This window comes from Diadema setosum, chromosome 22, assembly GCF_964275005.1.
Source record: "Diadema setosum chromosome 22, eeDiaSeto1, whole genome shotgun sequence".
NCBI classification, from domain to species: domain Eukaryota; kingdom Metazoa; phylum Echinodermata; class Echinoidea; order Diadematoida; family Diadematidae; genus Diadema; species Diadema setosum.
The window spans coordinates 11,484,061-11,498,492 of record NC_092706.1 but is presented as its reverse complement, the minus strand read 5'-3'; the positions used below and the strand labels follow the sequence as shown (position 1 = coordinate 11,498,492).

Genomic DNA, 14,432 nt, shown 5'->3' with positions numbered 1-14,432 from the left:
GGAGTAGCATTTTGTAGCAAAATGTACAATATAGGTCAAAAATCAAGGTCAAAGGTCAAAGAAGGCAAAGGTCAAAATTCTGTGTAGAAGTTTTGAAGCCCTCACCTAGTGCCATCACATAAAGCAAACGGAATCGAAATCGGGTTAGAAATGGCGAAGGAGTAGCATTTTGTAGCAAAATGTACAATATAGGTCAAAAATCAAGGTCAAAGGTCAAAGAAGGCAAAGGTCAAAATTCTGTGTAGAAGTTTTGAAGCCCTCACCTAGTGCCATCACATAAAGCAAACGGAATCGAAATCGGGTTAGAAATGGCGAAGGAGTAGCATTTTGTAGCAAAATGTACAATATAGGTCAAAAATCAAGGTCAAAGGTCAAAGAAGTCAAAGGTCAAAATTCTGTGTAGAAGTTTTGAAGCCCTCACCTAGTGCCATCATATAAAGCAAACGGAATCGAAATCGGGTTAGAAATGGCGAAGGAGTAGCATTTTGTAGCAAAATGTACAATATAGGTCAAAGGTCAAGGTCAAAGGTCACGACTGAAATTCTGTGTACAAGTTTCAAAGCTCCCATGTAGTGCTATCATATAAAGCAAACAGAATCAAAATTGGCTCATAAATGACAGAGAAATAGCAAATTGAAGATTTTGATCACACACGGACGCACACACGGACACACGGACGGACACACGGACGGACGGACGGACACACACACGTACGGAGCCCGTTTCATAGTCCCCTGCTCGAACTCGTTCGGCGGGGACAAAAATATAGATGCAAGTGGTGAACGTCAACACATCATTAGCCATTAAACATTTGAAAGTGATCCTGACAGGGTCCTAGTTATGTGAAATGTTAACATACTTCTTAAACTCACCAATTTCAAAGAATATCCTTACAGCTTGCGGTCGGAATATTATAGACACAATTCCTATACGAGGTATTTATAACTTTCATACTTATACTTGTTTACGGAATACAATACATATGAATTTATTAAAGTCTCCTTACAAAATGTGCTGCTTTTTTGTTTTGTTTCTGTTCTTTTACTGCTCATAAAAAGTAAATATCATTCACTGAATATGTCTACCTCTGCGTTAAAACTTCCTCCTTTCTGCAGTGACTGCATAAGACTACGAGTTTTCAGCATATGACCTGTAATTCATTAAATCACTAACACAATTGGCCGTATACATTTAAAAATGCCTTCAGTTAAATTAAAAATCTATTTCTTTGTATAAAATCCAGCATGTACAGGTTGTACATTGAATGCACAGGACAGAATGACATGATTTATGAGGACTATGGAACAGAAACTGATTCTAATATGGCACTGTTACTCTTGGAAAACTTAAGAACAAATCAACATAAGAAATAAAAAGGAACATAGATCCAGAATTGCTAGAGAGTCTAAAGTTATTGATCAATGAAGATCATTTTCTTGGGTTGCCAATTAATCCTAAAAGGAGTGAATCAAAGAGAATTCTGACCTTCATGAGCTAGTAATGCCAGCAGAGCACCATTGATCAGCTTCTCCTTGTTTTCTGCAAAGAATCCCTGGTGTTTGAAAAAGTGAGAGAAAGATAGATCAAAGAGGGATGAGAAAACAAATCAGTATCACTTAAAATCAAAAGCTTTCATCTCTAACATTTAGTTGGATTAACTATTTATGCGTTGGCAAGGTTGCTGAACACATTTTGTTGGAATGTCGCAATTTTTCTTTTGATCGTTGTGATTTTACACCCGTCAGTGTGAATGACCCTAATATCATCGAATCAGATGACTTACATCTTGCGTGACCGCATGGAGGAGACCGCTGTATGAGATGTTGTTGTTGAATCGCATCACTGCTTCATCAAAGTTGTTATCTGGAGGCAGCACAGAAAGAGGAAAATATTACATATTAGTATCATACCAGAATGGGAGATTCTTAAGTAGAAAGAGTACAAATGACTCATTACATCATCTTCAAATCCACAGAGCAGACGACTGAAAATACAACCATCCAGCTCGCCCGACTTTTATTTCTAGTCCAAAATCAAAATATTGTGACATATTGTTTATCACTTTAACTGCCCTGGCCCGCCTTGTTATGACTACGTGGTCTGCATTGAAACACTGCTGCCGACATTCACACACCAAAATCAGCTAAGTTCCGAAAAAGCGCTGTCAGGGAGGTATCTGCATGTTACATACATCTCAACAGGCAAACTATATGTCCAAAAGAGGGAAGCTTTCATGTTCCTCCTTAAGAATGTGAGGATGAAATCAATTTTTCAGGGACCCTCTTGCAGCACCAGGAAGATGTGGCATCATAATTATTACAAAATCATAATCATAATCACCACAATCACAAACATCGCCATCTTTGCTTTTATCAACGTTGTCATGATTAACATTACATCAGTACCATCACAAATTGGAAACACTGCATTCACGTATAATTCAACATCTCATATCCTATCACTCTTATTCAGCTTTTGGATGAATTTCTCAGATACCAGTTGAGTTGCCATGGAGACAAGAACTCACTGTAGGGAACGGCGAGGAATCGGAGGTGATAGCTCTCCACCTCCTCATCTACGGGGACGTAGAGCGGCTGATGCCTCTGACCTCTGTCGGTGAAGGTCATCTTGACGCAAACGTCCCTGTTTCCGCTGGCCCTGACGCCGTCTAACACCCCCGCTATGAGGTTGTCCCTGCGAAAATAAGAGGCAGTATTAGGAAGGTGAATCTATGACTCGGGTATCTGCTATTTTGCTCTGATATCACGACTCATTTGTTTGATAAACATCTAACAATTTTCCATGAACTGACTGTTTCAAATCCATTAGAACACAGAAATCAGAGTGGAACAATGAGGTCAAATATAGCAAGATACCTGATACAACGAAGTCATTTTTGGCGGTCCCATTCCTTTCATATTCCTTTTTTTTTTTTTAATCCCTGATATAACAAGATATCTAAAACGAGAGGATACTCGGATCACCTAATAATGAGAAAATGTCAATGGTCCCATGCAGCTTGTTATAATGAGAAAGATTTTAAACCTAAAACAGACGGGGGACTTCCAAGCACCCTCCCCTTCTAGTATTTTCTTTTGCTGCCCCTCAATGGCTACAGCTTTAGCATTCATCTTTTGTGTCTTTTTTTTTTCCTCTTCTGTTTCCCGCACATTTTGACACCCACTTTTGTGCGAGACAGACATATTGTCAAGGTGTCTGACTTTTATGTCAGTTCACATGTCCATCAAAACATCTTATTAGGCATTAACTTGTATGGAGCCCTATTGGCAAGCAACACCTATTTCCATAAATGAATAGCATTTCAAAAAACCACTTTCACTTTCATCAATATATTCATTGTGATACCATTAGTGTGGAGCCAAGCATTCATGAGATCCATACAAAGACCTACAGTGTTGAAGATCATTCAACAATAATGCACATTGGCAATTGTCTTCCTTCCCTAAAGGCAAAGCACAAAGGTGCACATGGAAAAAAAAAATTACAACACACAGCTATCTTCAAACAGAAAGCTGTAACTCCGGTTTTGTTGTTGTTGTTGTTGTTGTCGTCGTCGTCGTCATCGTTGCTGCTGTTGGGTTTTTGTTTTTGTTTTTTTGATAGAAACAAGGCTTATAGGGCACCCAAAACAGCAACGATGATGTAAAACATGACTCACTGAAGAGCTCATCTTAAAAAATTAATTTACTTACCTATCTGTTGACGTGTACTTCCTAATTTGACCCCTGACATACTCTAGATAGAACATCTGAGGGTTCTCTTGGCAACGGATTATTGCAAATATCTGAAAAGGAAAAAAGGGGGACATAATAGAATAATAGCTTGAATGGACCAAAAGACTCTAAACATGATATAAACTGATTAAAATGTTTCACTATATTGAAAGCAATTGCTTGGCACTCAAGTTTCTCATGCTCTTTCTCTTTAGAAAAATGTTTTTTCCAACATATATTCCTCCTTAGAATTTCATCGTAAATATCCCTCAATCTGCTGCAACTTCAGCTCTGGTGAATTAATTAGCATTAACGTTTATACACATGTAATACAGGGTCACAAAAACATTCAAGTGATTCAAACTGCTGATCATATGACTTGAATTCATTTCATTTCCGCTGATTATTCATGATGCACCATGCCAATCTTCAAACTTCGAAACAATGGGCAAATGTTAACATTTTACATGCACAATCTTAACTCCTTCATGGTTATCACTGTACATTGTATGAGGTTCATACTCAAGTAGTTTTGTTTTGTGTGTTCAACACATGTCATGAAATGTTTCTTCTACTACCACTACCACTACTACTTCTGTATGTCGCATTGTTGTCTACTTTTGTCCTTCATATTTTCTATTATCTATCATCATGTCCTGCACTATTGTAAACTTAGAAACATTCATGGCATGAAACTTTTGCAATCATTGAAGCCAACAGCCTTTCCCTTGGGCATGAAACTGTCGTGAAATGCCACTGGCATTCAATGCATTGAGTAGACAAACACTTTCACGTGCATTTCGCTCTCACGAATCTTGGCTTCTCAGTAAATTCACAAAAGTTTCATACACACATAAATTTCTGGATTTACAGCACTTTCTCCACTCACATCACAGAGAGGCTTGACGGTGACGACGCTGTAGCTGGCGGGGTCCCTCTCCACGATGCAAGTCTCTGTCAGGCACAGCACACGCCTCTGGGGCTCGTTGTGCCGCGGCGTCCACTTCTGCACCCCAAACTCTGCCAGCGAGGTGAGTGCCTCGTCACCACTGCATGACGAGAAAAACGAGTCACCAAGCAACCAAGACAAGAGTGAGTGGCGGCATTTTCAGGGCAGAAAACTCATGGACTGATACAACATGGTGTATATGTAATGCATATCTGAAGAGTTCCTTTCCAAAAGTTGCTAAATCCACTTTTTGACTGTAAGGAGAAAAACCTGGATACTTATTTCACACCCCTCAAAATGTTTTCATGCAGTGATTTCATGTCTCATAGGAGTACCCAGTAATGGAACAAAGCAAACATGACTCAGAAAATTCTATGTGTCCACACTGATTTCTAAAGAATTAATATTCTTTAGGATTTTATGGATTTAGCACTATTTGGAGCCAACATTAATGCCTAGTGATGTACAAGATGTAAATGCTGTTTTAGTGACTCGTTCCTGTCACTTTATGTCATTTTTTTTTTCTGGGATGATTTGCTATCTCCACATATTCTCTTTGAATTTCCTCCATCTTTAGAAGGAATGTATATGTATCTAGAAATAAAACATTTCACGGTGATAAGCAAGTAACATGGGGGGCATCTTGAAAGCTGGACAGCTAGGAAAGCTAGCCAGCCTGGCACTACTATGGGGTCAAAGTGCAGTCAAGCATACACTCAGGCTTCTGATTGGCCCCAGCTGGGCTTAGCACCTTTTGGAACAAAACAGAACTGGATTAAGCACCTTTAGAAATAAAACAACAAAAAGAATAAAATAAACTTATGCACTATCATTCTTGCTATAAATTCTAAAGGCTAATGATTTTGTTCAGAATTTCTCCTACTCAGGAATGACAAAACTAAAGGGATTATCTAAACGTATCAACATATAAGACTAGTGTATGATGTGAATTCCTGATGGGAATAAAAGCAAGCCTTACTTGTATTTCCCCAGCCTGTTGACGTTGAACTGCTCAAATGTGATGGGCTCCCGTCGTATCCTGAGGATCACACCAGTGTATGTGGCAGCAAACTCCGTGGCTTGCTTCATCAGTTGGTCCTTCTGCTCAGAGGCAAACAGGTGCTGGAGGAAAAAAATGTACAGTCATCATTAATAGCCTTAATCTCCACAGAAAAAACAACAACAAATGAATGAATGAATCCTATGATTCATTTCAGATATACATGCAAGTCTAAATGTGCCACAGCCAAATGTATGCACCACATATTATGCAAAAAGTTCATAGTGGTGTAATTCGTCTGGTATGTTTAATATAGAGTCGTATACATGTAGTGGGAAGTTTGACATTGCATTCCATATCCTCAACATTCAACATGACAGTCATACAGACTCATACATACTAACTCAATGTTTTGGTTGGTGTTTTTTCTTTTTTTTTTTTTGCTTTTTCTTCCATCATCAGCGTGAACAGTGAATCTTGATTCACGACATCATCCGTAAGTAGTAGGATGCAATGGTATCAATGACAAACACTGTGTAAGGGTTTAAATTCCTCCAACCCCGTAGTGTTCTCATACTCAGGGTGCTACCAGCCCACTTGCCTGATCGTCTGAAAGAACTGTCAGTCTGGTGAAAATGAAGGCTCTTTTGCCTGTTAAAAGCATAAGGCCCTTGCCCAAATACACATAAAGGCACGCAGAAGAAAAAGGTTTTTTGTGTGTTTTTAGAAATGCCTCAATAGTATTCACTTACTAAATCAAATCCATATTAAAGCTTTGGGATAGCCTGTGATGTTTTTACTGGCTGATTTCATTGAACCGTAATGTATAGTTATCAATTTTCCCCTTTGGCAGGATTTTGAATATTTTTGAGAGGAAACTTGCAAAGCTAAATGACTCTCCTGGGTAACAAGTACTCACCAGTCGGCTAAATCCTCCCTGAGCGATGGCAAAACCTCCAGGGTAGTCCGAAACCTTTGATAGTCGACAGAGAGAACAAAATCATTTATTGTAGATAAATCAATCAAGATGTACAGATGCAAAATCTCACAAGCCACCACAATGCAAGACTGCAGACAACAGTTGCTAATGACCTAAATATTCCCGATAAAAACCTCAGACACTACAAAGACTAGAAGGCCCATGATAAATTGAACACATATATTCATGTCAGAGTTCTTAGCAGTCTCTGTAACTTGTGCACTATATTCATAAAAATTGAATTTGACAGACATTTTAGCTTGAGGTTTCCTGGCGCCATTTAGATATGAATCAATACACCAATGTGAGCCTGAGTAAAGGTATAATACTTTTTCCATGGTCCAGTATTCATCCTGACAGTGAACAGCATTTTAATCATCATGCATTATTCAAGGTTGTACAGGTGGTGCGAGAGTGGCTGATGCCGGTGCTAAACCCGAATGAAATAGTCAATGGAATGCATAGACCTGAGCCACATACAGTCATTACACGCACATACAAATGCGTTCCAGTTTTTCAAGGCTCTCCCTTCTAGGCATCCTATACTTCTTGGGTGGATCCTTCTCTCCTCAATGATTACACCACTTCCAACCCTCTGTGCTCTACCCTTGGCAGTACTTTTTTGTTCAGATTCTTATTTAGTCATCCTCCCAGGAGGTTAACCAACTATGAAGATCTGCTTTCTCTGTAACATATTTTGAGCAAATGTTACCCTCTGTATCTTTAAGATTACAACAGTTAATCTACAATGTTGAGGAAACATGTCAGAAAAAAACAAAAAAGAAACAAAACAAAATGAAACCCATTCGAATCTGAATGACAATTTCCAGTCCCACTGGTTTTGTTGTCAGACGCATGTTAAAAATTGAAGATCAGCAGTTGCGATCTTTAAACTACAGAGGGCGACATTTGATAGAATTATATTACGGCACATATATTCTCCCCTCAGCATGAATAATCTCTTTTCTTTCATCTGCTTTCTCTTTCACCATTTCCCCTCCAGTTTCCCCCCTCCAAGAACGTCTAAACTGAAACCTTACAGAATGCATCACAGCCACTTCTTCCTACAGTACAATGTGTCTCTCACCACTGTCTACTATTCCCATACAGCTCCAGCATTTAGCATAAATGGCAAAAGTATGCTTGCCGGAAATCATTACCGTTCCTGCCACCACCATAAATTAAAAATAGCGTGGACAATGACTGACCTGTGTGAAGCCTTCGATGTCCTTGTAGTAGTAGGAGCAGATGACCCGTCCGGACGCAATGTCCTTCTGGTCAATGGAGCAGGGGGTGACCTCCAGCACCACTGATTTCCTGTTGTCACTCCAGTGGTGCTTGTATGCATTGTATCTCTGCAGGTGGAGAAAGATGTTGTTTTCTTTAACCCTCTGAATCTTAGAAACATAATTCTGTATAGTTTGATGCTATATCTTTTTATCAAATTACTTTTGAAGTATTCATTGTTAGAAATTCATAAAGGAGAATACAAAAATAATCTTGTCATTTGAACCCTTTGTTTTTTATACATACATGTAAATGTGTAAGTTAAAGAAAACTAAACCCTTGTAAAAATAACAGCTTTTTCAATAATAATATGAGACTATGACACTGAAATCTTAACCCTTGCATCAGACTTAGCAGTATTTCATGGAATGTGTTCTGCCTGTGTAAACACATGGTACAGAGTTTAATTGTAATCTGCAAAATATTGTTCTTGTTCAACCATGACCTTCTTTTTGTTATTTATTTTCCAGGAACAGAACAGAACCCTAGAGGGCTTTTTACACTTGCAAATTTTTGCTTAGTCCCGTACCAACGGTGGGGCTAAGAGGGGGCCTAAGCCCCACCGTTGGTACCGGACTTTCCCTAGCCCACTTTCTGTTTACACTTGTTTTTGCCAAAGTGGGCTAGCCCCACCGATAGTCCCGTAATGTCTGGCCCTGCAAAATAGCAGGGTTAGCACCGTAATTGCGGTGCTAACCCCGCAATTGCGGTGCCAAGCAAGCGAGTGTAAACAGAACGAAAAAATAATCCTGGGCTAAGCGACGGAGACGAAGTCCGACTCCCACTGACCAATCAGAAACGAGGTAATCAAGTGCTGCCGGTGCGTGCGTGTACATGTGCAGTACACAGCGTAATCATGAATATTCATGTGGTTTGGAAAGTACCGGACTAAGAAATACGAGTATAAAAAGGTCAATTTTCTCCTTAGCCCCAGACAGGAGCTTAGTACGGGACTAATTGGCGAGTGTAAAAAGCTGAAAAAATTGGTACGGGACTAACGATAGTCCTGGGTCAGAGAAAGTACGGGGTTAAGAAACACAAGTGTTAAAAGGGCTTATGAGTATAAAGTTTTGCTACGTGTTCTCTGTCTTCAGCCATAAAACAGTGCAAACACTCCCGCAGACAAACTAGGACAGACAGACAGACACACACACAGTCATATGAATACAGGAAGCGCAAACACATTCACAGACATACACAAACACACTCACTTACTTGGTCAACCGATGATTTGCCTCCGCCAAACTTTGCTCTGTGTTTCTGCATCAAACATGATGAAGATGTTTGAATATTATCAGTCAAGGTACAAAACAAAGTCAAAAGGTCATTCACCAAAATACACAGGTGTTATAAAATTCTACTTATTCATCGTGATCTTCAGAGCTTATGGGACAATTTACATGTATGACACAATAAATAAAAGTAACTCAACCATGATTTCAGCTGGTCTCGAATAATGGCAGAATTGACATAAGGCACCAAAAGAAGAACAGTAGTAGCAGTATGGGCAGTAGTAGTAGTAATAGTAAAAGTAGTAGTAGTAGTAGTAGTAGTAGCAGCAGCAGCAGCAAAAGCAGCAGTAGTAGTTGCAGCAGCAGCAACAGCAGTACTTCTAGAAGATGTTGCTGCAGTTATTGTTATCTACTAGTAGTAACCACGATATAACACAATAGCCATACAAACATAACAAATGTGCTGAGGAAATTCTCACCATAAATAAATAAATAAAACACGATGATTTTAAATACAGCCAATTCACCACAAGCTTATCAATGCCTGAACTCCACACCATAAACCCACTTGCAACAACTATAACTTCGTAAAATATTTTTCATTATCGCAATTACAAAGACACTGAAACAACACAATGAAGGAATTGAAGTTGTTGCCATGGTGTGGCTGGAATGGTGGGATGTTACAAGCATGGTACATGTTTTACCCTGTAGGTCATTTATGGTCATTAGTCCAAATCTATTGGGTGCTGTCATTCTGGGGGTTTTCCCTTGCTGTTGAAGTTGTTGCTGCTGACATTTATCTGTTTGTTTGCTTTGTTGTTGCTGTTGTTTTGTAATCATCTTACCAGGGCCTCGGTGATTACATCTGGCCGGTGCTCCGTGGAGAACCTCATGGTCTCCTGCTTCTTGCCCCCTTTCTTGATGGAGATGATGAACTCATTGTTGAGCTGGGCCTTGGTGTTGGGGGCGATTCCAAAGAACTCCTTGTAGGGCCACTGCGGGGAAGAAGAAGAAACAACTCAAAATTTGTAAAGATCTGCATATCCTTTACAAGGCTATTTACATCCTTTCAACTGAATTGCACTGCTAACACTTCTATGAATAAAAAAAAAATTAACATGAAATTTCAGAAAACAAATTTGAAGCATGTATGACAACTGATATATTCATATCTGACTCTTGACAAACTTATTCCAGTCACACCAGGAAACAGCCTTGCACAGCAATAATAGTTGTTCACATGTTATTCACATGTTATTCACATGTTCACATGTTTATTGCTATTGCTCATTTGCAGAATAAAAATCAAACACATTAAAAAAAAAAGAAATACATCCAAATTATTTGAAGAAGACACAAAGACAGAAATAGAAGTATAGAGATGGTTCATTCAGAAAGTTTACTGACAGACTTTCAATTCTTACTCGGAGTCCCTAGTATGCATCTACAGTTTGTACATTGTAATTCTTTTCACCTATAAGGCTGTACACCTGTACACATGTAACGAAATGTATGTCTTTACTGTACTCAAGTGTAGAGAAGTGATTGCTTGTATGATCAATGGTACATGACAGTATGATACAGTGTACTGAAAAAAAAAAGACATGTGATTATGTGAACTACCCCATGTCCAGTTTGGACCATGTGCTATGCAATGTACAGGAATATCTTAAATTTGTACACTGAAATAGACAACATTCTAATTCTATGCACTACAGGTAATGGAAAGAAAGTTTTAGTATTCTCATTTGGACCATTCTGATTGGACATCAGGAGGCTCACGACATCTTACAACAGTGCCTATAAACAGACCATTACAAAATCTAGAACCTCTTTGACAGCTTTTGCTGGCAGAGTCCAAAGTTCACGCTCTATTCAGTGGACTATGAATGATAAACCCTGCACTGCAAGCAAAGAAAAGGATAAACAAACACAGACTAAATATCCCATGACATGGATGCAATGCTACCAAAATAAACCCCACTATTTACACCACGAACACTGAAAGTCACTGACTCACGTGTCTCCATGCTCAATGCAAAATATCAAATCGTCTAATTACTTTGGACTACGACTTTCCAATCCTTTGGACTTTGCACTCAATTCTACAACTCCACTGTGTGATTCAATGCACGAGATATTTAGTAATCTGCATTCTTCACACATTATTGATCAAATGATTGTGATATGTGTGTTGACATGACATGTTCTCTACTTTAGTTCAGCACAGTTCATGAGCAATAGAATAAGAAAGTCAAATCATTGACACACTCGAGCACAGTTCATAGTAAGTTTTTCCCGTTTTAAAATGGTGCATTCTTTCAAAAACTGTCCATGCTCTATCCATGCTAGTCCAGAGACAGTAATTATGGTAACAGAGCACCACATGAAAAAATTTTCTGCTCAAAGTATAAGTTCCCAGAGGTTTTCCACTAAGGAATTTCTGTGATGGCTTTGTAGTCACACTAACCTAGTCCTCTTGCTCCTTCATAGAGTCTTGAAATATGTTTGCACATTACATTTGTGGTTTTGCTACTACATGACTCATCACTTCCAGTTCATGCATTACTGCCTCTCGCTCGAACTTGCAAAGGGTTTTCTGAATAATGCTCTGTAAAGCTTGCAAAAGACTGCAAGTCTGGAGACAAGTTCAATCCCATAGATAGTGCCATCCTCATTCCATTCAAATAACATGTTATTTTTGGGTCACGATCAGTATCGTGACCCAAGTTTTAAAATATTTACAATGTGAAACCAACTAGCACATTAGTTTGTGAGATTTGGATGGCCATCCAAATTGCAATAATATGTGATTTTTTTTTTTTTTTTTTTTTTTTTTTTTTTTGCAAAAAGAAGCTAAGTATTACAATCTGGACTGTGACCACAAAAAAGTTGCAATTTTAAATCCCACAATGCATTCCATGTGTCGTTACTTCCTCTTATACCAGTACACAGCGATACACTGGATTGGCATACACAAAGTAGTCTTTGTACAAGTATGTGGTAAACATACCATATTCATGTACCGGTATTATGCTACATGCAGTCATGTTGATCACTTGTTGTTTCTACAGTTGCATTTGTTGAATTTGATTCAGATTTTGGTGTGGCTATATATAGAGATTTTGTAGTATTTCTGTTAATAATTGAAATGAATTATGGCTGAGATTGAAAACAGAGTACATACATATTGGGAATGAGAAAACATTTTGGCTCTGATCAGCACCGGCAGAGGGACCAAGAGATTTTCCAGGAGGTTGGAAAGAACTTCTGAAAGGGGATAGACAGTGTGCAACATGGTGGTCTTGGCACTAAAGTGCATGCTCAGTGGTTACAAGGTTGACCTCAGGTCATTTTTTTTTATTTTTTTTTAATGCATGCACTGGTTAGCTGTTCCCAAATGACTGTGACCCAAGTTTCAAAATTTTAACAGTAAGAATGAGGAATCAAAAAGAGGCAATCATGATCTCAGCCATAATTTTGTTTGGGTTTTTTTTTTTCACAATGAGAATGAACCTACATTTGTATTGTCTCCCACTAAAATTTTCAAAGTATTCATCTGATGCAAATAACCCAGACAATTTCATCTCAATCAATCTGTAATGATATTCATTGACAATTAAATATATCCTATCAGGACATGTACCCTCACAATCAGACGACACCAACAGGCGTCTGATTCGAAAGGTGTTTTACTCACCTGATTGGTGACCTCCATAGTGCTGGGGTTGTACGTCGTGACGCCATGGCTACCCACGCTGAAGATTCGTTTGTACCTACCAATTCAAAAGTTTACAAAACGACATTTGATGCAAATCTGACTCATCAGTAACGCAGAACGTGTCACTTCCATTCAAAACTTCCCATAGAGATACAAACAAATATCACAGACACACACACACACACACACACACACACACAAATCATAGTTTTTGTGATGAAAATATAGAGGCAGCAATTCTAGACAACTACATTACAATTTGTACTTTTACATACTGATGGCAGCCCAGTAAACAATTCCACACTTCAAATACTCTCTTTTTTGAGGATTCTAGCTATCTTGTTATAGGATTACATAGAGCACTTGCATTCTCAAATGTTGGACTCCCATAGGAAAGGTTAGAAAAGTTGGGGTTTTTCACATGATATATGAAACCACTTTCATCTAGGAATGATAATAACCATTGAGTAATGAAGCAAGTCCACAGTGTTTTGTGAGGTATGTGAAGTGTAGAATGCCAAGACGAAGCTTGGAATCGATGATGACACGAGACTCTCTGAAATTGAAGCCTCACAGGCACCTGTCGTTATCTTTCAAAGCTGTGAGGAGAGTCCCAAATAGGGACGGACTTGTAGCCACTTCATAAAACTTGTTTGTGCTCCATTGCTGCTGCAAGTCAATGCATTTTGTTTCTTCATATTTCACGTTATAGAGAACTGTCTTCTACATGTACATATTATACCGACACACTTTCTAGTCATGACCCACTTTATATCATATTTTGTATCTTGCTTGTTTGTGTTTGTTTACTTGCTCAGTGTATGTATAGATGTCAAGTGAAATATGAAAATAAATGTGCATCGACACAAGTTAGAAATCTGAATTTGTTTATGATCATAAACACACACATTTCAGTGGCATTTCAGTGCCAGCATCTCTTGCAAAGTGCACATCCATATACATGTATGAAGGTACATTTACCACAAAAAAAATTTGGCATGTTGCCATATAAAGGATAGACATTCAGCCACACTACTCAGCTCTGCTGACTGTACAAATGGAGGGGGAAAAGTGTATTCTGTCATTGAATTGTGCACTTGTTGCCTCCATTGCCCTAACTGGGAAAGGTTACTTTCTATGCAAGGACAATGTAATATAGATTTCATTGCCTTTGTGAAAAAAAATAACCATCCATCCTGTATTCAACTGGAAATGGGAAGTGGGAAGATGCCAAGTCTTTGATTCGGGCAGAATCATGGAAACAACATTTCCATGCCGAAAGTGTCATAATACTGTAATCTTATAAAGCAAGGAAATTAATGAAAAGTTCTCTGAAAAAAAAAAAAAAAAAAAAAAAAAAAGGTTTCTGGTCATTTGTCTACGACTGTTATTTTCAGATGCCCATAGAACTTGGTGTTTAATGACCTTGTTGTATGGCCACCACTTCCCAAAAATCGACTCAAATTTGGTGCGACTTTTTCCAAAGTCTGATGACTGTTACTGCACTTCTTATATTCCACGTTGTTA

General features: G+C 38.6%; 1 protein-coding gene across 1 annotated transcript in view; it reads right to left on the bottom strand.

The window, feature by feature from the left end:
* Window positions 1–14,432, bottom strand: part of LOC140245129 (dnaJ homolog subfamily C member 13-like) — a 68,211-nt gene that overhangs the window by 39,982 nt on the left and 13,797 nt on the right. The window contains exons 3-13 of the mRNA XM_072324728.1: window positions 12,885–12,960; window positions 10,030–10,179; window positions 9,165–9,209; window positions 7,871–8,017; window positions 6,603–6,656; window positions 5,663–5,805; window positions 4,624–4,783; window positions 3,714–3,805; window positions 2,528–2,694; window positions 1,784–1,863; window positions 1,486–1,552 (exon numbers count right to left, since the gene is read on the bottom strand). Of these exons, the coding sequence (XP_072180829.1) occupies window positions 1,486–1,552; window positions 1,784–1,863; window positions 2,528–2,694; window positions 3,714–3,805; window positions 4,624–4,783; window positions 5,663–5,805; window positions 6,603–6,656; window positions 7,871–8,017; window positions 9,165–9,209; window positions 10,030–10,179; window positions 12,885–12,960 (1,181 nt within the window). The remainder of the gene's footprint in view (window positions 1–1,485; window positions 1,553–1,783; window positions 1,864–2,527; window positions 2,695–3,713; window positions 3,806–4,623; window positions 4,784–5,662; window positions 5,806–6,602; window positions 6,657–7,870; window positions 8,018–9,164; window positions 9,210–10,029; window positions 10,180–12,884; window positions 12,961–14,432) is intronic.